Source organism: Oncorhynchus tshawytscha, unplaced genomic scaffold (genome assembly GCF_018296145.1).
Source record: "Oncorhynchus tshawytscha isolate Ot180627B unplaced genomic scaffold, Otsh_v2.0 Un_contig_2517_pilon_pilon, whole genome shotgun sequence".
Taxonomy (NCBI): Eukaryota; Metazoa; Chordata; class Actinopteri; order Salmoniformes; family Salmonidae; genus Oncorhynchus; species Oncorhynchus tshawytscha.
This window is the reverse complement of record NW_024609398.1, coordinates 1-23,125: the sequence shown is the minus strand read 5'-3', so window position 1 is coordinate 23,125 and position 23,125 is coordinate 1. Positions and strand designations below refer to the sequence as shown.

Genomic DNA, 23,125 nt, shown 5'->3' with positions numbered 1-23,125 from the left:
CCGTGGTGCCTTTATTTCGGGTGTCTCGTAATACGACTGTACGCAAAGCCTGCACTGAATTTAGCCTCCTTTCATGAACACTCCCTCCCTGTCCACTCAAGAGTGGCTCATGGTTTAATACGACTGTACGCAAAGCCTGCGCTGAACATAGCGTCCTGTCATTTAACACTCCCTCCCTGTCCACTCAAGAGTGGCTCATGGTTTAATACGACAATGGATTTGGCCCTTTTGAAGCGGATGTGGGTGGCTCTTAAAAGAGCCTTTGGGTTCAAGTCGGGATGTTGACGTTCCGAGAAGAGTGCGTTTAACCGCCGAAACCGTACAGGGTGCGTCCCTGGCGTTTCAGAGCGTAGACCACGTCCATGGCCGTAACGGTCTTCCTCTTGGCGTGCTCGGTGTAGGTGACGGCGTCACGGATCACGTTCTCAAGGAACACCTTCAGGACACCGCGGGTCTCCTCGTAGATCAGGCCGGAGATACGCTTCACGCCGCCACGGCGAGCCAGACGGCGAATGGCGGGCTTGGTGATTCCCTGGATGTTATCGCGGAGAACCTTACGGTGACGCTTGGCGCCTCCTTTTCCGAGTCCCTTGCCGCCTTTACCTCTTCCAGACATCGTGTGTTCGCTAGCTGAGTTCAAGTGAATTAATGACATCATTTTTTGTGCTTGGTGCTCTTATTATCTGCGTTTGGTGGACCTGATTGAAGCCAGTGGCACAGAAAGCGCGCGCTTTTGCCTGGCCTCTGCTGCAAAGGGGAGGGCGTTCGTTGTAGGGAACTATGGAGGAAGAAGAAATGAAAGCTACTTACATGCGCGGGAAACACACTCAAATACTGAGCTATGTTGAACACAAGGCCCAACTGTGACAACTGGGGGATCCACTACTAATCTGTGTCCCACTCTTCACATTGATTTGGTGTTGTTCTTCTTGTTGTTGTTTTTGTTGCACCTGATTCAACTCTTTCAATCAGCTGTGCCTCTCCAGGGCTACAACAAAAATGGCTACTCTACCCCTGCCTGGAGTTGGGAAACACTGAACTAGTAGGATTCAACCCACTGCAGTTGCCAGTCACACCTAATAGAGATAGGCGTTGTTACAACCTCAAATAGTGTCACAAGTACAAAGGAGAAACGAAGTGGAACATACGGGAAACAAATACACAAGGAACGCCACAAATCCTAAGGGGTCCGTAATGTCACCTCAGCAGTCATGTAGCTCTTGAAGGCCATGTAATAACATCATTCTTCTTTTTCTTCCCTAGACAGGATCCAGGTGGCCATGGGAAGGGTGGTGATACCTCTGCAAGCTGAAACGCTGTAAAACATTCCTCAGACACCCACCCAACACACACACAATAAAGGGATCGTTTTCCTATGCGTACAGTGGTGATCGGGATGTGCAAATATTGTATGGTACTTTTTTCAAAAACCAATAACATAGCCTTATATTACGGAAATAGTGGTATGAGGTGGATCCTTTATAGGCCAGATAGCCTCAGATGTTGCATCGAATGATGTCAACAGGTCATTTCAAAGGGGACAAATGAGGCCCAAGGGCACACATACATACTGGCGATTGATCAATCGGTGCAGTTGATTCACATCTCAGATGTGACTAGGTTTCATCTTACAACCTATTGTTCCCATAATTGTCTCTTACCTGTACTTAGTGGCTGCCGGCCCTCGGTTTAGTACATCGAGCAACAGAGGTTGCCTTTTAGGAGAACGACTGACAAGCGTTCAACTAGCTGGGATGCAGCTAGTGTCATCAAAGCACGTTGTCTTAGCAAGTTAGAAGAAATAGGTTAAGGTTACGAAAAGGCTTAGGCTTACCCCAAATGTCACCTCCGTTCGTAGCTCAACTCCGTGTAGGCACAACAAGTCATCACACAGAGAGCACACTTGAAGCACAACTGCACTGCCTGGAAGGGCGCAACGGACTGAATTGGAATCCCTCAAACATCACACTAACTACATTCCGCTTTATGATGTCACAGTCCCTCGGAAACACTGGTCCTCAACAATCGCAAACACCTTGGATACCCAAGCCAAACATTCTCTAATCACTCACATTCACAAATCAACCAGGGAGAAGAAGGCTGCCAGGAATTGAATGCTGAAAAGCTAACCTCCTTCACAGAGCAACATCATAGGACTGGGAGTTTGTGTTCAACAGCAGGTTAGACTCTGCCACTTGTTCCCTTCAACTGCTTGCGTTCCCCTATTATCAAGCAGCCTATAGGCTACAGTGCAGATACTTCACATGCAGAGTACAACAACAAATAACAGAGGGCCTTGTTACCACACCGTATAGGCTAGGAGTTGAACTTGGACCACAATGACATTGGTAGTAATTAGCCTGCAGCATAAATGACAGCTCCCTAACGGGGACACAAAGTGGAAATGGGTTGCGACACATAGAGGAAAAGTCCTAATCAAATAGCCACATTTTTTTTTTTGCACCTTTATTTAACCAGGTAGGCAGGTAAGTTGAGAACAACTTCAGTTCGACACATACAACGACACAGACTTACACATGGAGTAAAACAAACATACAGTCAATAATACAGTATAAACAAGTCTATATACGATGTGAGCAAATGAGGTGAGATAAGGGAGGTAAAGGCAAGAAAAGGCCATGGTGGCAAAGTAAATACAATATAGCAAGTAAAACACTGGAATGGTACATTTGCAATGGAAGAAATGTGCAAAGTAGAAATAAAAATACTGGGGTGCAAAGGAGCAAAATGAAGTAATTAATTATATACAGTAGGGAAAGAGGTAGTTGTTTGGCCTAAATTATAGGTGGGCTATGTACAGGTGCAGTAATCTGTGAGCTGCTCTGACAGTTGGTGCTTAAAGCTAGTGAGGGAGATAAGTGTTTCCAGTTTCAGAGATTTTTGTACTTCCTTCCAGTCATTGGCAGCAGAGAACTGGAAGGAGAGGCGCCCAAAGAAAAATTTGGTTTTGAGGGTGACTACAGAGACATACATACACCTGTTTAAGAAATGCTTGTGTTACTAGCTCCAACAGCACAGTCAAGTCTAACAAGTAAGATCGAACCATGTTCCAACATTCCACACAATACCCCCAATTGGAATTGGAATACATCAATATATGGACGAGCAATGTCAGACCGTCCGTAGACTAACATACCTTACAATACAATACTTTATATATCCACATGACATGAGCTATGCAAACGACCTCCACGTTAGGAATGTGCCCAGTGTTATCTAACAAAAACACACACCTCCGTGGAACCCACATGGCAAAACAGGAAGGAAGACATGCAGAAGACCGGAATCATCTCCAATCAAGTGAACAATGTCAAAGGAATAGGTCAAGTCATATAGATAGGGAGGCATTTCACCGCCACCCGCTGGACCACAAGTCATTTTGCCAACACTATCTCATCATTCAAGCCACATAGGAAGGGATCTTAACACCACCTGCTGGATCAGAAGTGCCACTCACAATAGCCACACAGAGCATTTCTCCCAACCTGATGCAATTGTCACAACAAGTACGTGGTCAAAATCAAACATTAACTACAACAGATCATCAAATAGGCAAACACATGCTCATGTAGAGTACCTCAAATTATACAGTTACTTTGTAACCAAACCTAATCTCTCATTCATCTACAAATACATGCTCTTCTAAAGCCACAATGCAATGTTCACATGGTAGATTTCATTTCTTACAATATATGTCACTATTACTTCATTTGACTGCTCTTAAATCATATTCACTTAACGCTTTTGTTCACCTGATGATTTTCTGCTGCTTTGCTTCTTGCAGATTTGGACATCATGTTTCTCAAGTATCAAAAGAGGGTAAGTTACATTGACCTACTTTATGAAAAACTTAATGCTACTTTTCTCTCTAGCCTAGTGCACTCTTTATCTGTAAGCTCCCCTACCTACTGGTGTAGGTAGCTCCAAAAAAAAAAGCTCCAGATGCCATTACCCCATGTAGCCTATACAACTTTATCTCGACGACCACATTTTACACCAATGCACCCCGAGAATCGGTTGGTGTTCGGGAATCAAGTGGATGATTCTGGGACCAATTACAGGAAGGGGTCTGTTGGGTGAGGGGTGTACTGAACTGCTGTGCCTATAGCATGTCAAGAATCCCTCCAACGGGAAATAGGCTTTGGCAAATGGCCAGGGGCGCTGTCCTTTTCAGCACCACGGAGCTCCGCTATTACCTGTCTCATGAGTGAAAATGCAACAGCAGACAATTCCTGCTCTTTGGTCCGGCAATGACACACTTTAGCCGTGTCATTGCTGCATTTAACTGGCAGCCTGTATTTAGGGCCTTTACTTTGTCTTATCATTTCGATTCCTCAGCAAATCTTCTTTTAAAAATGAACTAAATCCCACATCAGAAGTCGACTTCAAATCACGCCACAAAGACACACGACTCTACTCAACGGGAGTCAGTGGTATCAAATATTCTCCACTGTGAAGGTGTCATGTGCTGAGCCATTTAGTTCTTTATGAAGCCTATTTACGAAGCCAATGCAGCAATCAACACGTACCTGCCTGCATTGGTGATTGCTATTTTGTAATTGGTCAACTACTAATAGGGCAATCATCCCGGCTGCTTGTGCCCTGTTACGTAGTAACAGCTCTTTTGCACAAGCCCTTGATGATTACATCTATTGATTCCTGCTGTCCTGATACCTTTTCTCTTAAGGGATGTCGGATCTAGTCTAAAGGACTAACAATGGGTATGGCATTGGAATATTCAATCGCACACTCAATTCATCCCACTAAATACATTCCTTTCATTTCTCCATTTATTCCACCATATCGAAACAACTTACCTATGCACTCACACAAACAAGCACAAAAGGGCGACTTAATAATATCACGTCTAATTTGGTGGCCTACAACATTTCCTGTACCTTCAACCAAAACGTTGGTACCACTTTTTTCGACCACCTTTCACTTGCGCTGGACAGAGATATAGCATTTGACTTTCAATAGCTTAGTCAATCGCATGAATTATGGGGTGCACACAGCTAACGTTGTAATGATCGGATCAGCCTGGATTTTGCCATCGAGGAATGTCACATGGCCCAGAAATGATTGAATGGCCATTTTCACAAAGGAAAAGACATACTCGAGCATGTTACATTCCAAGAGCAATTGGATTCGAAAAAACACAACGTGCCCCACTTGGGGACCCGAGGACCGAGTTTGGGAAACGCTGGCCTGAAGATCAAATACCAATAGGGAGCCACTATGACGTGCTCACACGCTGACAGTACCCGCGTTTAACCACTAGATGGCCTCCGTGCTCCACGGTAAACTTTTCCCCTCTCATCAGCGGCACTGCAACATGGGACTTTCTAAGTCAGTTGTTCTTAGCTACATTAGTGACCATTTTTGCCACTTTTTGCCCTATATCATTACTATCACTCATTACTGCTACTGTATTTTTCCCCTCTTCTACTCTAGGCATACATCTAATCACATATAGAGAGCGTTATTGAAACGACTCAAGTCAGTTAAGAACCAACTCTTATTTACAATCACGGCCGGTGGTGATACAGCCTGGAATCGAACCACGGTCTGTAGGGACTCCAGAGCAGGGAACACGGTGGGAAAGGGGCGTATACAAATGGAACAATTGTGCCTTTTTGACTGAAATATGGAGGTGGCTCTTAAAAGAGCCTTTGGGGGATTTTGGAGATCAGGTCATCGTTTATGCGCGCTCTCCGCGAATACGACGGGCCAGCTGGATGTCCTTGGGCATGATGGTCACCCTCTTGGCGTGGATTGCGCACAGGTTGGTGTCCTCGAACAGGCCGACCAGGTAAGCCTCGCTTGCCTCCTGCAGGGCCATCACTGCGGAACTCTGGAAGCGCAGGTCGGTCTTAAAGTCCTGGGCAATTTCTCGCACCAGGCGCTGGAAAGGCAGTTTGCGGATCAGCAGCTCAGTGGACTTCTGGTAACGACGGATCTCTCTAAGAGCCACGGTGCCGGGCCTGTAACGGTGAGGCTTCTTCACGCCGCCGGTGGCCGGGGCGCTCTTGCGCGCAGCCTTGGTGGCGAGCTGCTTCCTGGGTGCTTTGCCACCGGTGGATTTGCGAGCGGTTTGCTTGGTTCTGGCCATGGCGCTAGCTAGCTTCCTTCTTTCACAGTCGGAGTATAGCCTCCAAATGCCTATGTGAAGTTTATAAAGCCGGCAGCGGCGTCTGCTGATTGGTCACCATCTCCGCACCGCCCTGATTGGCCCGTTGCGGAGGCCTCCTCCGCCGCCCATTGGACGGGAGGCTCGGCCTCTCCGTGACGCCCCAAAATGCAACCCCCTCCCTCGCCGAGGCGCGCTTGGGTCTTTTGTTAGGGCCGCGAGCAACGTTACACTTTACGCAATAATGCTCTCTCATTCTAGCCTAGTACTTGTTATTCTTCATTTAGGCCTCATGTGGGCACTTGATACTGTGCCGTGTATATGTGTGTGTGTATCTAACAAACACGCCAAATAGTTGGCCAGGCATAGAAAGGACACTTTGCGCTTTTGCTGAGCTAGGTGGTTGGCTCTTAAAAGAGCCTTTGGGGGTTGAGTAGTCAAGTTGCAGCCGCACCAGCGATTTTACTTGGCTTTGACGGCCTTCTCAGTCTTCTTGGGGAGCAGCACTGCCTGGATGTTGGGCAGAACACCACCCTGAGCGATGGTCACGCCGCCAAGCAGTTTGTTCAGCTCCTCGTCGTTACGGACTGCCAGCTGCAGGTGACGGGGGATGATACGAGTCTTCTTGTTGTCACGGGCAGCGTTTCCGGCCAACTCCAGGATCTCAGCAGTCAGGTACTCGAGCACTGCGGCCAGGTAGACTGGTGCGCCAGCGCCCACACGCTCGGCGTAGTTGCCTTTGCGCAGCAGCCTGTGCACACGGCCCACGGGGAACTGGAGCCCGGCACGGGATGAACGTGTCTTTGCCTTCGCCCTGGCCTTGCCTCCGGTTTTGCCTCTTCCGCTCATTTTGGTAGCTTCAGTATGTCACAGAAAGTCTGAATGAGGCGCTGGCCACCTCGAGAGCCGTACTTATACCTCGCCACAAGAGGCATCGATTGGCCACCGGACCGGTGTGCCCTTATCCAATTGGAGTGAGGGAGGGACAGACAGACAAGTCAGCCCTAAGCCCGCCCCCACCCAACCACCCGCCCGCCCGCAGGCAGGCAGGCAGGCAGGCAGCAGAGTGACAAGGGCTAGGCTACTCCGTTTCCCTCCGAATTTTGTTACTTTTTCTCGTTGGCGGGAGCGCCAAAGTGACAACTCAAATCACTGAAACATGTATCAATCAATTCGAGAGTGGCTCATAATACAAATGGCTGCTGTCCAACCCACTATAGATAGTGTGTATTCCTCTTATTATCAGGATGAATGTGACATGCGAATTCTAACACATATCACAACAATGTTGATTGCTGAGGGTGCTGCACTCTTGAGTGACAAATGTAAAGCCATTTAGCCACTCGAACATGTGGTGCGTAAAAGTCATTCATTTCATTTCTTTTGCACCACAGGTAGGTAGGACGTACATGGAATGACATGCGCTTTTATGGAAAGAGGTGGGTGGCTCTTAAAAGAGCCTTTTGTGGTAACAACATGTGTCGAGTAGAAAGAACACTGTTTGGAATAGGTTTACTTCTTCTTGGGGGCTGCCTTCTTGGCCTTGGCTGCCTTGGGTTTGGCGGCTTTGGGCTTCGCTGCCTTGGTAGCCTTCTTGGGGCTCTTGGCCGCTTTCTTGGCCGCTGCGGCGGGCTTCTTCACCTTCTTTGGGCTCTTGGCGGCCTTTTTGGGTGTAGCGGGCTTCTTGGCCTTCTTGGGGGACTTCTTTGCGGCCACGGCCTTCTTGGCTGCTACCTTCTTGGGCTTCTTGGCGGCGGCGGGCTTCTTGGCGGCCACCTTCTTAGCTTTGGGGGCTGCGGCTTTCTTGGCGGGCTTCTTTGCCTCGACGGCCTTCTTGTTGAGCTTGAAGGAGCCGGAGGCACCGGTGCCCTTGGTCTGGACCAGGGTGCCCTTGGTGACGAGGCTCTTGACGGCGATCTTGACACGGGAGTTGTTCTTCTCCACGTCGTAGCCGCCTGCCGCCAGAGACTTCTTGAGCGCGGCCAGGGACACGCCGCTCCTCTCCTTGGAGGCGGACACCGCCTTGACGATGAGCTCGCCTACGCTGGGTCCCGCTTTCTTGGGCTTGGCTGCTGCCTTCTTCTTGGGTGCCTTGGCCGGGGCGGCGGCGGGTGCTGGTGCGACTTCTGCCATGTCTGTCGTTCGGTCCGGTAAACACACACACTTACAACACTACGGTAGTCTGTGAGGAGGAGTACTTTGCTGTAGACGCTGCTCTGCGCTATTGAAGCTCCACACCGTGCAGGGGCTGGCCTTAAACGCGACATGAGAACCATGTAGACTCAAGCCACCCAGCTCGGCTTCTCCGGGCTGGCCAAATGCTCTTTCACTTGTGTTTTCTGGTCGCCAATATCGGGCCAAAAGTCACCGACGGAGCCGTGTTTTTGGCCCAAAAGCGAACGGCCCAGCGAGCAGACTTGTGTCCGTTCAGAATAAAGTCATGTGGGCTGCAGAAGCCCCGTGCATTTTGCTGCGACTCGCTCAAAACCTCACCGTTCGACTGTCGGGTGGAGCGGTGCGCACTGCTTTTCCTGTGCTATTTGTCTCCTAAATGGCCTAAAAGTGCATCCGATTGCGAGCACCATTGATTGTGGAGTGAGCCGAGATGTCTGGCAAGGGAATCAAATGGTTTGGCGTCCCCTGATGTGCTCCTTGGTGTTTTAAAGGAGAGCTCTTTTGGGGACCTTAAAACACATGCACTTGTGAGGCCTGGCTGAGACTAGTTTCACGTTGTATTCGTCATGTGTCCAGGAGGCACAGGAAATAATACACTGTGTGTGATGTTTTATTCGTCCTTTAGTTGGATTTGGAGCCTGCTCTTTGTGCACAGTGTGTGTTTTTTTCTTCTGCTAGGTAGTCTCTGTCTCTCTCTGTGTGTCTCTTTCAAAAGCAGATGAGGTGAGGTCACCTTGTCTGTGAACAGGCAGAGATAGGCTTGTGCCCTTCTCCCTCGCAGTCCTTCCTCGCTTGACTCCGCAGCGTGACTCGTGCCGGTCTTTGTGTCTGTGGGTCTTGGTGTCTGGCTGGGCTGTGTTGTGCGGCCGGCGCTATGGAGGCTGGCGCCCCATGTGCTTGTTCGCCCTGATATAGGCCTAGAGAGAGCGATTTGGAGGCTCTCCTCCTCCTCCTCCTCTTGTACAGGTGGAACGGCTAGTTTCAATCGGTCACGTCACTTGCTCTGAGACTGTTGTTCATGTGTGCAGAGGGTCCCTGCTTCGGCCTAAAGTGATACAGGCTCCAGTCATCGGAGCACGAGTGGAATCCCACTCACTGTGTCTATCTGGCATGCACACATTCCTTCCTACCCTGCTCATGTCAGCATCATTTATTCCCCCCCCCTCCCCTCCCCCAATTGGACACAACATGTCCTCCACACACACACACACACACATGGATTTGCTTTTTTCACTGACAGGGTGGGTGGCTCTTAAAAGAGCCTTTGGGTTACTACAGCACTCCAAATGCGCTGTTTATTTGGAGCTGGTGTACTTGGTCACGGCCTTGGTGCCCTCGGACACTGCGTGCTTGGCCAGCTCTCCGGGGAGCAGCAGGCGCACTGCGGTCTGGATCTCCCTGGAGGTGATGGTGGAACGCTTGTTGTAGTGGGCCAGGCGAGACGACTCTCCGGCGATACGCTCGAAGATGTCGTTCACGAACGAGTTCATGATTCCCATGGCCTTGGAGGAGATGCCGGTATCGGGGTGGACCTGCTTCAGGACTTTGTACACGTAAATGGCGTAGCTCTCCTTCCTCGACTTTCGGCGTTTCTTGCCGCCTTTCCCTGCGGTCTTGGTGACGGCTTTCTTGGAGCCCTTCTTGGGCGCGGACTTTGCTGGCTCGGGCATGATGCTGATGTCTCGTTGCTTCTCACAAACGAATGAGGGGTGGAGAGCCCTTTCCCTCTTATGAAGACGAAGCTAAGCTAATTCGCCGGCCGTGGACACACCCCTGCTTTCTCATAGGCGCCCCTGCCATTTGCCCAGTGGAGCTGAGCGCGCATAAGAGCCTTCCACTCAGAGGCTTGCTTCCCTAACAAAGACCTGTCCCCCTTATTCCATAGCCTATGCTCTGTCACTGGTGGGGAATGGTGTGTTTCAAAAAAAGATCCATGCAATGGCCAGACTTGGTGGGGATTTCCCAGCCGTGGTGCCTTTATTTCGGGTGTCTCGTAATACGACTGTACGCAAAAAGCCTGCACTGAATTTAGCCTCCTTTCATGAACACTCCCTCCCTGTCCACTCAAGAGTGGCTCATGGTTTAATACGACTGTACGCAAAGCCTGCGCTGAACATAGCGTCCTGTCATTTAACACTCCCTCCCTGTCCACTCAAGAGTGGCTCATGGTTTAATACGACAATGGATTTGGCCCTTTTGAAGCGGATGTGGGTGGCTCTTAAAAGAGCCTTTGGGTTCAAGTCGGGATGTTGACGTTCCGAGAAGAGTGCGTTTAACCGCCGAAACCGTACAGGGTGCGTCCCTGGCGTTTCAGAGCGTAGACCACGTCCATGGCCGTAACGGTCTTCCTCTTGGCGTGCTCGGTGTAGGTGACGGCGTCACGGATCACGTTCTCAAGGAACACCTTCAGGACACCGCGGGTCTCCTCGTAGATCAGGCCGGAGATACGCTTCACGCCGCCACGGCGAGCCAGACGGCGAATGGCGGGCTTGGTGATTCCCTGGATGTTATCGCGGAGAACCTTACGGTGACGCTTGGCGCCTCCTTTTCCGAGTCCCTTGCCGCCTTTACCTCTTCCAGACATCGTGTGTTCGCTAGCTGAGTTCAAGTGAATTAATGACATCATTTTTTGTGCTTGGTGCTCTTATTATCTGCGTTTGGTGGACCTGATTGAAGCCAGTGGCACAGAAAGCGCGCGCTTTTGCCTGGCCTCTGCTGCAAAGGGGAGGGCGTTCGTTGTAGGGAACTATGGAGGAAGAAGAAATGAAAGCTACTTACATGCGCGGGAAACACACTCAAATACTGAGCTATGTTGAACACAAGGCCCAACTGTGACAACTGGGGGATCCACTACTAATCTGTGTCCCACTCTTCACATTGATTTGGTGTTGTTCTTCTTGTTGTTGTTTTTGTTGCACCTGATTCAACTCTTTCAATCAGCTGTGCCTCTCCAGGGCTACAACAAAAATGGCTACTCTACCCCTGCCTGGAGTTGGGAAACACTGAACTAGTAGGATTCAACAACCCAGCAGTTGCCAGTCACACCTAATAGAGATAGGCGTTGTTACAACCTCAAATAGTGTCACAAGTACAAAGGAGAAACGAAGTGGAACATACGGGAAACAAATACACAAGGAACGCCACAAATCCTAAGGGGTCCGTAATGTCACCTCAGCAGTCATGTAGCTCTTGAAGGCCATGTAATAACATCATTCTTCTTTTTCTTCCCTAGACAGGATCCAGGTGGCCATGGGAAGGGTGGTGATACCTCTGCAAGCTGAAACGCTGTAAAACATTCCTCAGACACCCACCCAACACACACACAATAAAGGGATCGTTTTCCTATGCGTACAGTGGTGATCGGGATGTGCAAATATTGTATGGTACTTTTTCAAAAACCAATAACATAGCCTTATATTACGGAAATAGTGGTATGAGGTGGATCCTTTATAGGCCAGATAGCCTCAGATGTTGCATCGAATGATGTCAACAGGTCATTTCAAAGGGGACAAATGAGGCCCAAGGGCACACATACATACTGGCGATTGATCAATCGGTGCAGTTGATTCACATCTCAGATGTGACTAGGTTTCATCTTACAACCTATTGTTCCCATAATTGTCTCTTACCTGTACTTAGTGGCTGCCGGCCCTCGGTTTAGTACATCGAGCAACAGAGGTTGCCTTTTAGGAGAACGACTGACAAGCGTTCAACTAGCTGGGATGCAGCTAGTGTCATCAAAGCACGTTGTCTTAGCAAGTTAGAAGAAATAGGTTAAGGTTACGAAAAGGCTTAGGCTTACCCCAAATGTCACCTCCGTTCGTAGCTCAACTCCGTGTAGGCACAACAAGTCATCACACAGAGAGCACACTTGAAGCACAACTGCACTGCCTGGAAGGGCGCAACGGACTGAATTGGAATCCCTCAAACATCACACTAACTACATTCCGCTTTATGATGTCACAGTCAGCCCCTCGGAACACTGGTCCTCAACAATCGCAAACACCTTGGATACCCAAGCCAAACATTCTCTAATCACTCACATTCACAAATCAACCAGGGAGAAGAAGGCTGCCAGGAATTGAATGCTGAAAAGCTAACCTCCTTCACAGAGCAACATCATAGGACTGGGAGTTTGTGTTCAACAGCAGGTTAGACTCTGCCACTTGTTCCCTTCAACTGCTTGCGTTCCCCTATTATCAAGCAGCCTATAGGCTACAGTGCAGATACTTCACATGCAGAGTACAACAACAAATAACAGAGGGCCTTGTTACCACACCGTATAGGCTAGGAGTTGAACTTGGACCACAATGACATTGGTAGTAATTAGCCTGCAGCATAAATGACAGCTCCCTAACGGGGACACAAAGTGGAAATGGGTTGCGACACATAGAGGAAAAGTCCTAATCAAATAGCCACATTTTTTTTTGCACCTTTATTTAACCAGGTAGGCAAGTTGAGAACAACTTCAGTTCGACACATACAACGACACAGACTTACACATGGAGTAAAACAAACATACAGTCAATAATACAGTATAAACAAGTCTATATACGATGTGAGCAAATGAGGTGAGATAAGGGAGGTAAAGGCAAGAAAAGGCCATGGTGGCAAAGTAAATACAATATAGCAAGTAAAACACTGGAATGGTACATTTGCAATGGAAGAAATGTGCAAAGTAGAAATAAAAATACTGGGGTGCAAAGGAGCAAAATGAAGTAATTAATTATATACAGTAGGGAAAGAGGTAGTTGTTTGGCCTAAATTATAGGTGGGCTATGTACAGGTGCAGTAATCTGTGAGCTGCTCTGACAGTTGGTGCTTAAAGCTAGTGAGGGAGATAAGTGTTTCCAGTTTCAGAGATTTTTGTACTTCCTTCCAGTCATTGGCAGCAGAGAACTGGAAGGAGAGGCGCCCAAAGAAAAATTTGGTTTTGAGGGTGACTACAGAGACATACATACACCTGTTTAGCAGAAATGCTTGTGTTACTAGCTCCAACAGCACAGTCAAGTCTAACAAGTAAGATCGAACCATGTTCCAACATTCCACACAATACCCCCAATTGGAATTGGAATACATCAATATATGGACGAGCAATGTCAGACCGTCCGTAGACTAACATACCTTACAATACAATACTTTATATATCCACATGACATGAGCTATGCAAACGACCTCCACGTTAGGAATGTGCCCAGTGTTATCTAACAAAAACACACACCTCCGTGGAACCCACATGGCAAAACAGGAAGGAAGACATGCAGAAGACCGGAATCATCTCCAATCAAGTGAACAATGTCAAAGGAATAGGTCAAGTCATATAGATAGGGAGGCATTTCACCGCCACCCGCTGGACCACAAGTCATTTTGCCAACACTATCTCATCATTCAAGCCACATAGGAAGGGATCTTAACACCACCTGCTGGATCAGAAGTGCCACTCACAATAGCCACACAGAGCATTTCTCCCTCAACCTGATGCAATTGTCACAACAAGTACGTGGTCAAAATCAAATTAACTACAACAGATCATCAAATAGGCAAACACATGCTCATGTAGAGTACCTCAAATTATACAGTTACTTTGTAACCAAACCTAATCTCTCATTCATCTACAAATACATGCTCTTCTAAAGCCACAATGCAATGTTCACATGGTAGATTTCATTTCTTACAATATATGTCACTATTACTTCATTTGACTGCTCTTAAATCATATTCACTTAACGCTTTTGTTCACCTGATGATTTTCTGCTGCTTTGCTTCTTGCAGATTTGGACATCATGTTTCTCAAGTATCAAAAGAGGGTAAGTTACATTGACCTACTTTATGAAAAACTTAATGCTACTTTTCTCTCTAGCCTAGTGCACTCTTTATCTGTAAGCTCCCCTACCTACTGGTGTAGGTAGCTCCAAAAAAAAAAAAAAGCTCCAGATGCCATTACCCCATGTAGCCTATACAACTTTATCTCGACGACCACATTTTACACCAATGCACCCCGAGAATCGGTTGGTGTTCGGGAATCAAGTGGATGATTCTGGGACCAATTACAGGAAGGGGTCTGTTGGGTGAGGGGTGTACTGAACTGCTGTGCCTATAGCATGTCAAGAATCCCTCCAACGGGAAATAGGCTTTGGCAAATGGCCAGGGGCGCTGTCCTTTTCAGCACCACGGAGCTCCGCTATTACCTGTCTCATGAGTGAAAATGCAACAGCAGACAATTCCTGCTCTTTGGTCCGGCAATGACACACTTTAGCCGTGTCATTGCTGCATTTAACTGGCAGCCTGTATTTAGGGCCTTTACTTTGTCTTATCATTTCGATTCCTCAGCAAATCTTCTTTTAAAAATGAACTAAATCCCACATCAGAAGTCGACTTCAAATCACGCCACAAAGACACACGACTCTACTCAACGGGAGTCAGTGGTATCAAATATTCTCCACTGGCAAACACATGTCATGTGCTGAGCCATTTAGTTCTTTATGAAGCCTATTTACGAAGCCAATGCAGCAATCAACACGTACCTGCCTGCATTGGTGATTGCTATTTTGTAATTGGTCAACTACTAATAGGGCAATCATCCCGGCTGCTTGTGCCCTGTTACGTAGTAACAGCTCTTTTGCAAGCCCTTGATGATTACATCTATTGATTCCTGCTGTCCTGATACCTTTTCTCTTAAGGGATGTCGGATCTAGTCTAAAGGACTAACAATGGGTATGGCATTGGAATATTCAATCGCACACTCAATTCATCCCACTAAATACATTCCTTTCATTTCTCCATTTATTCCACCATATCGAAACAACTTACCTATGCACTCACACAAACAAGCACAAAAGGGCGACTTAATAATATCACGTCTAATTTGGTGGCCTACAACATTTCCTGTACCTTCAACCAAAACGTTGGTACCACTTTTTTCGACCACCTTTCACTTGCGCTGGACAGAGATATAGCATTTGACTTTCAATAGCTTAGTCAATCGCATGAATTATGGGGTGCACACAGCTAACGTTGTAATGATCGGATCAGCCTGGATTTTTTTGCCATCGAGGAATGTCACATGGCCCAGAAATGATTGAATGGCCATTTTCACAAAGGAAAAGACATACTCGAGCATGTTACATTCCAAGAGCAATTGGATTCGAAAAAACACAACGTGCCCCACTTGGGGACCCGAGGACCGAGTTTGGGAAACGCTGGCCTGAAGATCAAATACCAATAGGGAGCCACTATGACGTGCTCACACGCTGACAGTACCCGCGTTTAACCACTAGATGGCCTCCGTGCTCCACGGTAAACTTTTCCCCTCTCATCAGCGGCACTGCAACATGGGACTTTCTAAGTCAGTTGTTCTTAGCTACATTAGTGACCATTTTTGCCACTTTTTGCCCTATATCATTACTATCACTCATTACTGCTACTGTATTTTTCCCCTCTTCTACTCTAGGCATACATCTAATCACATATAGAGAGCGTTATTGAAACGACTCAAGTCAGTTAAGAACCAACTTATTTACAATCACGGCCGGTGGTGATACAGCCTGGAATCGAACCACGGTCTGTAGGGACTCCAGAGCAGGGAACACGGTGGGAAAGGGGCGTATACAAATGGAACAATTGTGCCTTTTTGACTGAAATATGGAGGTGGCTCTTAAAAGAGCCTTTGGGGGATTTTGGAGATCAGGTCATCGTTTATGCGCGCTCTCCGCGAATACGACGGGCCAGCTGGATGTCCTTGGGCATGATGGTCACCCTCTTGGCGTGGATTGCGCACAGGTTGGTGTCCTCGAACAGGCCGACCAGGTAAGCCTCGCTTGCCTCCTGCAGGGCCATCACTGCGGAACTCTGGAAGCGCAGGTCGGTCTTAAAGTCCTGGGCAATTTCTCGCACCAGGCGCTGGAAAGGCAGTTTGCGGATCAGCAGCTCAGTGGACTTCTGGTAACGACGGATCTCTCTAAGAGCCACGGTGCCGGGCCTGTAACGGTGAGGCTTCTTCACGCCGCCGGTGGCCGGGGCGCTCTTGCGCGCAGCCTTGGTGGCGAGCTGCTTCCTGGGTGCTTTGCCACCGGTGGATTTGCGAGCGGTTTGCTTGGTTCTGGCCATGGCGCTAGCTAGCTTCCTTCTTTCACAGTCGGAGTATAGCCTCCAAATGCCTATGTGAAGTTTATAAAGCCGGCAGCGGCGTCTGCTGATTGGTCACCATCTCCGCACCGCCCTGATTGGCCCGTTGCGGAGGCCTCCTCCGCCGCCCATTGGACGGGAGGCTCGGCCTCTCCGTGACGCCCCAAAATGCAACCCCCTCCCTCGCCGAGGCGCGCTTGGGTCTTTTGTTAGGGCCGCGAGCAACGTTACACTTTACGCGCAATAATGCTCTCTCATTCTAGCCTAGTACTTGTTATTCTTCATTTAGGCCTCATGTGGGCACTTGATACTGTGCCGTGTATATGTGTGTGTGTATCTAACAAACACGCCAAATAGTTGGCCAGGCATAGAAAGGACACTTTGCGCTTTTGCTGAGCTAGGTGGTTGGCTCTTAAAAGAGCCTTTGGGGGTTGAGTAGTCAAGTTGCAGCCGCACCAGCGATTTTACTTGGCTTTGACGGCCTTCTCAGTCTTCTTGGGGAGCAGCACTGCCTGGATGTTGGGCAGAACACCACCCTGAGCGATGGTCACGCCGCCAAGCAGTTTGTTCAGCTCCTCGTCGTTACGGACTGCCAGCTGCAGGTGACGGGGGATGATACGAGTCTTCTTGTTGTCACGGGCAGCGTTTCCGGCCAACTCCAGGATCTCAGCAGTCAGGTACTCGAGCACTGCGGCCAGGTAGACTGGTGCGCCAGCGCCCACACGCTCGGCGTAGTTGCCTTTGCGCAGCAGCCTGTGCACACGGCCCACGGGGAACTGGAGCCCGGCACGGGATGAACGTGTCTTTGCCTTCGCCCTGGCCTTGCCTCCGGTTTTGCCTCTTCCGCTCATTTTGGTAGCTTCAGTATGTCACAGAAAGTCTGAATGAGGCGCTGGCCACCTCGAGAGCCGTACTTATACCTCGCCACAAGAGGCATCGATTGGCCACCGGACCGGTGTGCCCTTATCCAATTGGAGTGAGGGAGGGACAGACAGACAAGTCAGCCCTAAGCCCGCCCCCACCCAACCACCCGCCCGCCCGCCCGCAGGCAGGCAGGCAGGCAGGCAGGCAGGCAGCAGAGTGACAAGGGCTAGGCTACTCTGTTTCCCTCCGACTTTTGTTACTTTTTCTCGTTGGCGGGAGCGCCAAAGTGACAACTCAAATCACTGAAACATGTATCAATCAATTCGAGAGTGGCTCATAATACAAATGGCTGCTGTCCAACCCACTATAGATAGTGTGTATTCCTCTTATTATCAGGATGAATGTGACATGCGAATTCTAACACATATCACAACAATGTTGATTGCTGAGGGTGCTGCACTCTTGAGTGACAAATGTAAAGCCATTTAGCCACTCGAACATGTGGTGCGTAAAAGTCATTCATTTCATTTCTTTTGCACCACAGGTAGGTAGGACGTACATGGAATGACATGCGCTTTTATGGAAAGAGGTGGGTGGCTCTTAAAAGAGCCTTTTGTGGTAACAACATGTGTCGAGTAGAAAGAACACTGTTTGGAATAGGTTTACTTCTTCTTGGGGGCTGCCTTCTTGGCCTTGGCTGCCTTGGGTTTGGCGGCTTTGGGCTTCGCTGCCTTGGTAGCCTTCTTGGGGCTCTTGGCCGCTTTCTTGGCCGCTGCGGCGGGCTTCTTCACCTTCTTTGGGCTCTTGGCGGCCTTTTTGGGTGTAGCGGGCTTCTTGGCCTTCTTGGGGGACTTCTTTGCGGCCACGGCCTTCTTGGCTGCTACCTTCTTGGGCTTCTTGGCGGCGGCGGGCTTCTTGGCGGCCACCTTCTTAGCTTTGGGGGCTGCGGCTTTCTTGGCGGGCTTCTTTGCCTCGACGGCCTTCTTGTTGAGCTTGAAGGAGCCGGAGGCACCGGTGCCCTTGGTCTGGACCAGGGTGCCCTTGGTGACGAGGCTCTTGACGGCGATCTTGACACGGGAGTTGTTCTTCTCCACGTCGTAGCCGCCTGCCGCCAGAGACTTCTTGAGCGCGGCCAGGGACACGCCGCTCCTCTCCTTGGAGGCGGACACCGCCTTGACGATGAGCTCGCCTACGCTGGGTCCCGCTTTCTTGGGCTTGGCTGCTGCCTTCTTCTTGGGTGCCTTGGCCGGCGCGGCGGCGGCGGGTGCTGGTGCGACTTCTGCCATGTCTGTCGTTCGGTCCGGTAAACACACACACTTACAACACTACGGTAGTCTGTGAGGAGGAGTACTTTGCTGTAGACGCTGCTCTGCGCTATTGAAGCTCCACACCGTGCAGGGGGCTGGCCTTAAACGCGACATGAGAACCATGTAGACTCAAGCCACCCAGCTCGGCTTCTCCGGGCTGGCCAAATGCTCTTTCACTTGTGTTTTCTGGTCGCCAATATCGGGCCAAAAGTCACCGACGGAGCCGTGTTTTTGGCCCAAAAGCGAACGGCCCAGCGAGCAGACTTGTGTCCGTTCAGAATAAAGTCATGTGGGCTGCAGAAGCCCCGTGCATTTTGCTGCGACTCGCTCAAAACCTCACCGTTCGACTGTCGGGTGGAGCGGTGCGCACTGCTTTTCCTGTGCTATTTGTCTCCTAAATGGCCTAAAAGTGCATCCGATTGCGAGCACCATTGATTGTGGAGTGAGCCGAGATGTCTGGCAAGGGAATCAAATGGTTTGGCGTCCCCTGATGTGCTCCTTGGTGTTTTAAAGGAGAGCTCTTTTGGGGACCTTAAAACACATGCACTTGTGAGGCCTGGCTGAGACTAGTTTCACGTTGTATTCGTCATGTGTCCAGGAGGCACAGGAAATAATACACTGTGTGTGATGTTTTATTCGTCCTTTAGTTGGATTTGGAGCCTGCTCTTTGTGCACAGTGTGTGTTTTTTTCTTCTGCTAGGTAGTCTCTGTCTCTCTCTGTGTGTCTCTTTCAAAAGCAGATGAGGTGAGGTCACCTTGTCTGTGAACAGGCAGAGATAGGCTTGTGCCCTTCTCCCTCGCTTGACTCCGCAGCGTGACTCGTGCCGGTCTTTGTGTCTGTGGGTCTTGGTGTCTGGCTGGGCTGTGTTGTGCGGCCGGCGCTATGGAGGCTGGCGCCCCATGTGCTTGTTCGCCCTGATATAGGCCTAGAGAGAGCGATTTGGAGGCTCTCCTCCTCCTCCTCCTCCTCTTGTACAGGTGGAACGGCTAGTTTCAATCGGTCACGTCACTTGCTCTGAGACTGTTGTTCATGTGTGCAGAGGGTCCCTGCTTCGGCCTAAAGTGATACAGGCTCCAGTCATCGGAGCACGAGTGGAATCCCACTCACTGTGTCTATCTGGCATGCACACATTCCTTCCTACCCTGCTCATGTCAGCATCATTTATTCCCCCAATTGGACACAACATGTCCTCCACACACACACACACACACACATGGATTTGCTTTTTTCACTGACAGGGTGGGTGGCTCTTAAAAGAGCCTTTGGGTTACTACAGCACTCCAAATGCGCTGTTTATTTGGAGCTGGTGTACTTGGTCACGGCCTTGGTGCCCTCGGACACTGCGTGCTTGGCCAGCTCTCCGGGGAGCAGCAGGCGCACTGCGGTCTGGATCTCCCTGGAGGTGATGGTGGAACGCTTGTTGTAGTGGGCCAGGCGAGACGACTCTCCGGCGATACGCTCGAAGATGTCGTTCACGAACGAGTTCATGATTCCCATGGCCTTGGAGGAGATGCCGGTATCGGGGTGGACCTGCTTCAGGACTTTGTACACGTAAATGGCGTAGCTCTCCTTCCTCGACTTTCGGCGTTTCTTGCCGCCTTTCCCTGCGGTCTTGGTGACGGCTTTCTTGGAGCCCTTCTTGGGCGCGGACTTTGCTGGCTCGGGCATGATGCTGATGTCTCGTTGCTTCTCACAAACGAATGAGGGGGTGGAGAGCCCTTTCCCTCTTATGAAGACGAAGCTAAGCTAATTCGCCGGCCGTGGACACACCCCTGCTTTCTCATAGGCGCCCCTGCCATTTGCCCAGTGGAGCTGAGCGCGCATAAGAGCCTTCCACTCAGAGGCTTGCTTCCCTAACAAAGACCTGTCCCCCTTATTCCATAGCCTATGCTCTGTCACTGGTGGGGAATGGTGTGTTTCAAAAAAAGATCCATGCAATGGCCAGACTTGGTGGGGATTTCCCAGCCGTGGTGCCTTTATTTCGGGTGTCTCGTAATACGACTGTACGCAAAGCCTGCACTGAATTTAGCCTCCTTTCATGAACACTCCCTCCCTGTCCACTCAAGAGTGGCTCATGGTTTAATACGACTGTACGCAAAGCCTGCGCTGAACATAGCGTCCTGTCATTTAACACTCCCTCCCTGTCCACTCAAGAGTGGCTCATGGTTTAATACGACAATGGATTTGGCCCTTTTGAAGCGGATGTGGGTGGCTCTTAAAAGAGCCTTTGGGTTCAAGTCGGGATGTTGACGTTCCGAGAAGAGTGCGTTTAACCGCCGAAACCGTACAGGGTGCGTCCCTGGCGTTTCAGAGCGTAGACCACGTCCATGGCCGTAACGGTCTTCCTCTTGGCGTGCTCGGTGTAGGTGACGGCGTCACGGATCACGTTCTCAAGGAACACCTTCAGGACACCGCGGGTCTCCTCGTAGATCAGGCCGGAGATACGCTTCACGCCGCCACGGCGAGCCAGACGGCGAATGGCGGGCTTGGTGATTCCCTGGATGTTATCGCGGAGAACCTTACGGTGACGCTTGGCGCCTCCTTTTCCGAGTCCCTTGCCGCCTTTACCTCTTCCAGACATCGTGTGTTCGCTAGCTGAGTTCAAGTGAATTAATGACATCATTTTTTGTGCTTGGTGCTCTTATTATCTGCGTTTGGTGGACCTGATTGAAGCCAGTGGCACAGAAAGCGCGCGCTTTTGCCTGGCCTCTGCTGCAAGGGGAGGGCGTTCGTTGTAGGGAACTATGGAGGAAGAAGAAATGAAAGCTACTTACATGCGCGGGAAACACACTCAAATACTGAGCTATGTTGAACACAAGGCCCAACTGTGACAACTGGGGGATCCACTACTAATCTGTGTCCCACTCTTCACATTGATTTGGTGTTGTTCTTCTTGTTGTTGTTTTTGTTGCACCTGATTCAACTCTTTCAATCAGCTGTGCCTCTCCAGGGCTACAACAAAAATGGCTACTCTACCCCTGCCTGGAGTTGGGAAACACTGAACTAGTAGGATTCAACCCACTGCAGTTGCCAGTCACACCTAATAGAGATAGGCGTTGTTACAACCTCAAATAGTGTCACAAGTACAAAGGAGAAACGAAGTGGAACATACGGGAAACAAATACACAAGGAACGCCACAAATCCTAAGGGGTCCGTAATGTCACCTCAGCAGTCATGTAGCTCTTGAAGGCCATGTAATAACATCATTCTTCTTTTTCTTCCCTAGACAGGATCCAGGTGGCCATGGGAAGGGTGGTGATACCTCTGCAAGCTGAAACGCTGTAAAACATTCCTCAGACACCCACCCAACACACACACAATAAAGGGATCGTTTTCCTATGCGTACAGTGGTGATCGGGATGTGCAAATATTGTATGGTACTTTTTTCAAAAACCAATAACATAGCCTTATATTACGGAAATAGTGGTATGAGGTGGATCCTTTATAGGCCAGATAGCCTCAGATGTTGCATCGAATGATGTCAACAGGTCATTTCAAAGGGGACAAATGAGGCCCAAGGGCACACATACATACTGGCGATTGATCAATCGGTGCAGTTGATTCACATCTCAGATGTGACTAGGTTTCATCTTACAACCTATTGTTCCCATAATTGTCTCTTACCTGTACTTAGTGGCTGCCGGCCCTCGGTTTAGTACATCGAGCAACAGAGGTTGCCTTTTAGGAGAACGACTGACGCGTTCAACTAGCTGGGATGCAGCTAGTGTCATCAAAGCACGTTGTCTTAGCAAGTTAGAAGAAATAGGTTAAGGTTACGAAAAGGCTTAGGCTTACCCCAAATGTCACCTCCGTTCGTAGCTCAACTCCGTGTAGGCACAACAAGTCATCACACAGAGAGCACACTTGAAGCACAACTGCACTGCCTGGAAGGGCGCAACGGACTGAATTGGAATCCCTCAAACATCACACTAACTACATTCCGCTTTATGATGTCACAGTCAGCCCCTCGGAACACTGGTCCTCAACAATCGCAAACACCTTGGATACCCAAGCCAAACATTCTCTAATCACTCACATTCACAAATCAACCAGGGAGAAGAAGGCTGCCAGGAATTGAATGCTGAAAAGCTAACCTCCTTCACAGAGCAACATCATAGGACTGGGAGTTTGTGTTCAACAGCAGGTTAGACTCTGCCACTTGTTCCCTTCAACTGCTTGCGTTCCCCTATTATCAAGCAGCCTATAGGCTACAGTGCAGATACTTCACATGCAGAGTACAACAACAAATAACAGAGGGCCTTGTTACCACACCGTATAGGCTAGGAGTTGAACTTGGACCACAATGACATTGGTAGTAATTAGCCTGCAGCATAAATGACAGCTCCCTAACGGGGACACAAAGTGGAAATGGGTTGCGACACATAGAGGAAAAGTCCTAATCAAATAGCCACATTTTTTTTGCACCTTTATTTAACCAGGTAGGCAGGTAAGTTGAGAACAACTTCAGTTCGACACATACAACGACACAGACTTACACATGG

At 49.4% G+C, this 23,125-nt stretch overlaps 8 protein-coding genes across 8 annotated transcripts; all 8 read right to left on the bottom strand.

Annotated features, from left to right (window-relative positions):
- Window positions 1-6: 6 nt before the first annotated feature.
- Window positions 7-6,207, bottom strand: LOC121844735 (histone H3-like). Its single transcript, XM_042315155.1, has 2 exons — window positions 5,803-6,207; window positions 7-630 (listed from the first exon to the last, which is right to left on the bottom strand). Exons 1-2 carry the CDS (start codon window positions 6,131-6,133, stop codon window positions 305-307), a joined length of 657 nt encoding a protein of 218 aa, XP_042171089.1. The 5' UTR covers window positions 6,134-6,207; the 3' UTR covers window positions 7-304.
- Window positions 6,208-6,555: 348 nt separating this feature from the next.
- LOC121844724 (histone H2A) lies at window positions 6,556-7,171 on the bottom strand. Its single transcript, XM_042315144.1, has one exon. The coding sequence runs from the start codon at window positions 6,998-7,000 to the stop codon at window positions 6,614-6,616; it is 387 nt and encodes a 128-aa protein (XP_042171078.1). The 5' UTR covers window positions 7,001-7,171; the 3' UTR covers window positions 6,556-6,613.
- Window positions 7,172-7,598: 427 nt separating this feature from the next.
- LOC121844719 (histone H1-like) lies at window positions 7,599-8,378 on the bottom strand. The gene has a single exon (XM_042315140.1). It carries the CDS (start codon window positions 8,282-8,284, stop codon window positions 7,664-7,666), a length of 621 nt encoding a protein of 206 aa, XP_042171074.1. The 5' UTR covers window positions 8,285-8,378; the 3' UTR covers window positions 7,599-7,663.
- Window positions 8,379-9,512: 1,134 nt separating this feature from the next.
- On the bottom strand, window positions 9,513-10,044 carry LOC121844731 (histone H2B). The gene has a single exon (XM_042315150.1). It carries the CDS (start codon window positions 9,994-9,996, stop codon window positions 9,622-9,624), a length of 375 nt encoding a protein of 124 aa, XP_042171084.1. The 5' UTR covers window positions 9,997-10,044; the 3' UTR covers window positions 9,513-9,621.
- A 339-nt stretch (window positions 10,045-10,383) lies between these two features.
- On the bottom strand, window positions 10,384-21,259 carry LOC121844732. Its single transcript, XM_042315152.1, has 5 exons — window positions 20,911-21,259; window positions 20,153-20,163; window positions 19,161-19,167; window positions 16,102-16,451; window positions 10,384-10,924 (listed from the first exon to the last, which is right to left on the bottom strand). The coding sequence occupies exons 1-5, from the start codon at window positions 21,243-21,245 to the stop codon at window positions 10,599-10,601; spliced, it is 1,029 nt and encodes a 342-aa protein (XP_042171086.1). The 5' UTR covers window positions 21,246-21,259; the 3' UTR covers window positions 10,384-10,598.
- On the bottom strand, window positions 16,857-17,453 carry LOC121844722 (histone H2A). Its single transcript, XM_042315142.1, has one exon. The coding sequence runs from the start codon at window positions 17,299-17,301 to the stop codon at window positions 16,915-16,917; it is 387 nt and encodes a 128-aa protein (XP_042171076.1). The 5' UTR covers window positions 17,302-17,453; the 3' UTR covers window positions 16,857-16,914.
- Window positions 17,917-18,696, bottom strand: LOC121844714 (histone H1). The gene has a single exon (XM_042315136.1). It carries the CDS (start codon window positions 18,598-18,600, stop codon window positions 17,977-17,979), a length of 624 nt encoding a protein of 207 aa, XP_042171070.1. The 5' UTR covers window positions 18,601-18,696; the 3' UTR covers window positions 17,917-17,976.
- LOC121844729 (histone H2B) lies at window positions 19,813-20,343 on the bottom strand. The gene has a single exon (XM_042315148.1). The coding sequence runs from the start codon at window positions 20,288-20,290 to the stop codon at window positions 19,916-19,918; it is 375 nt and encodes a 124-aa protein (XP_042171082.1). The 5' UTR covers window positions 20,291-20,343; the 3' UTR covers window positions 19,813-19,915.
- Window positions 21,260-23,125: the final 1,866 nt, after the last annotated feature.

Coding starts and splice junctions, on each gene's coding strand:
- LOC121844732 (XM_042315152.1), bottom strand. CDS start 21,245: ATGATGTCATTAATTCACTTGAACTCAGCTAGCGAACACACGATGTCT. Junction 10,925..16,101: donor GTTCGAGGACACCAACCTGT/GCGCAATCCACG, acceptor ACTTGAACTCAG/CTAGCGAACACACGATGTCT.
- LOC121844714 (XM_042315136.1), bottom strand. CDS start 18,600: ATGGCAGAAGTCGCACCAGCACCCGCCGCCGCCGCGCCGGCCAAGGCA.
- LOC121844731 (XM_042315150.1), bottom strand. CDS start 9,996: ATGCCCGAGCCAGCAAAGTCCGCGCCCAAGAAGGGCTCCAAGAAAGCC.
- LOC121844724 (XM_042315144.1), bottom strand. CDS start 7,000: ATGAGCGGAAGAGGCAAAACCGGAGGCAAGGCCAGGGCGAAGGCAAAG.
- LOC121844719 (XM_042315140.1), bottom strand. CDS start 8,284: ATGGCAGAAGTCGCACCAGCACCCGCCGCCGCCCCGGCCAAGGCACCC.
- LOC121844735 (XM_042315155.1), bottom strand. CDS start 6,133: ATGGCCAGAACCAAGCAAACCGCTCGCAAATCCACCGGTGGCAAAGCA. Junction 631..5,802: donor GTTCGAGGACACCAACCTGT/GCGCAATCCACG, acceptor ACTTGAACTCAG/CTAGCGAACACACGATGTCT.
- LOC121844729 (XM_042315148.1), bottom strand. CDS start 20,290: ATGCCCGAGCCAGCAAAGTCCGCGCCCAAGAAGGGCTCCAAGAAAGCC.
- LOC121844722 (XM_042315142.1), bottom strand. CDS start 17,301: ATGAGCGGAAGAGGCAAAACCGGAGGCAAGGCCAGGGCGAAGGCAAAG.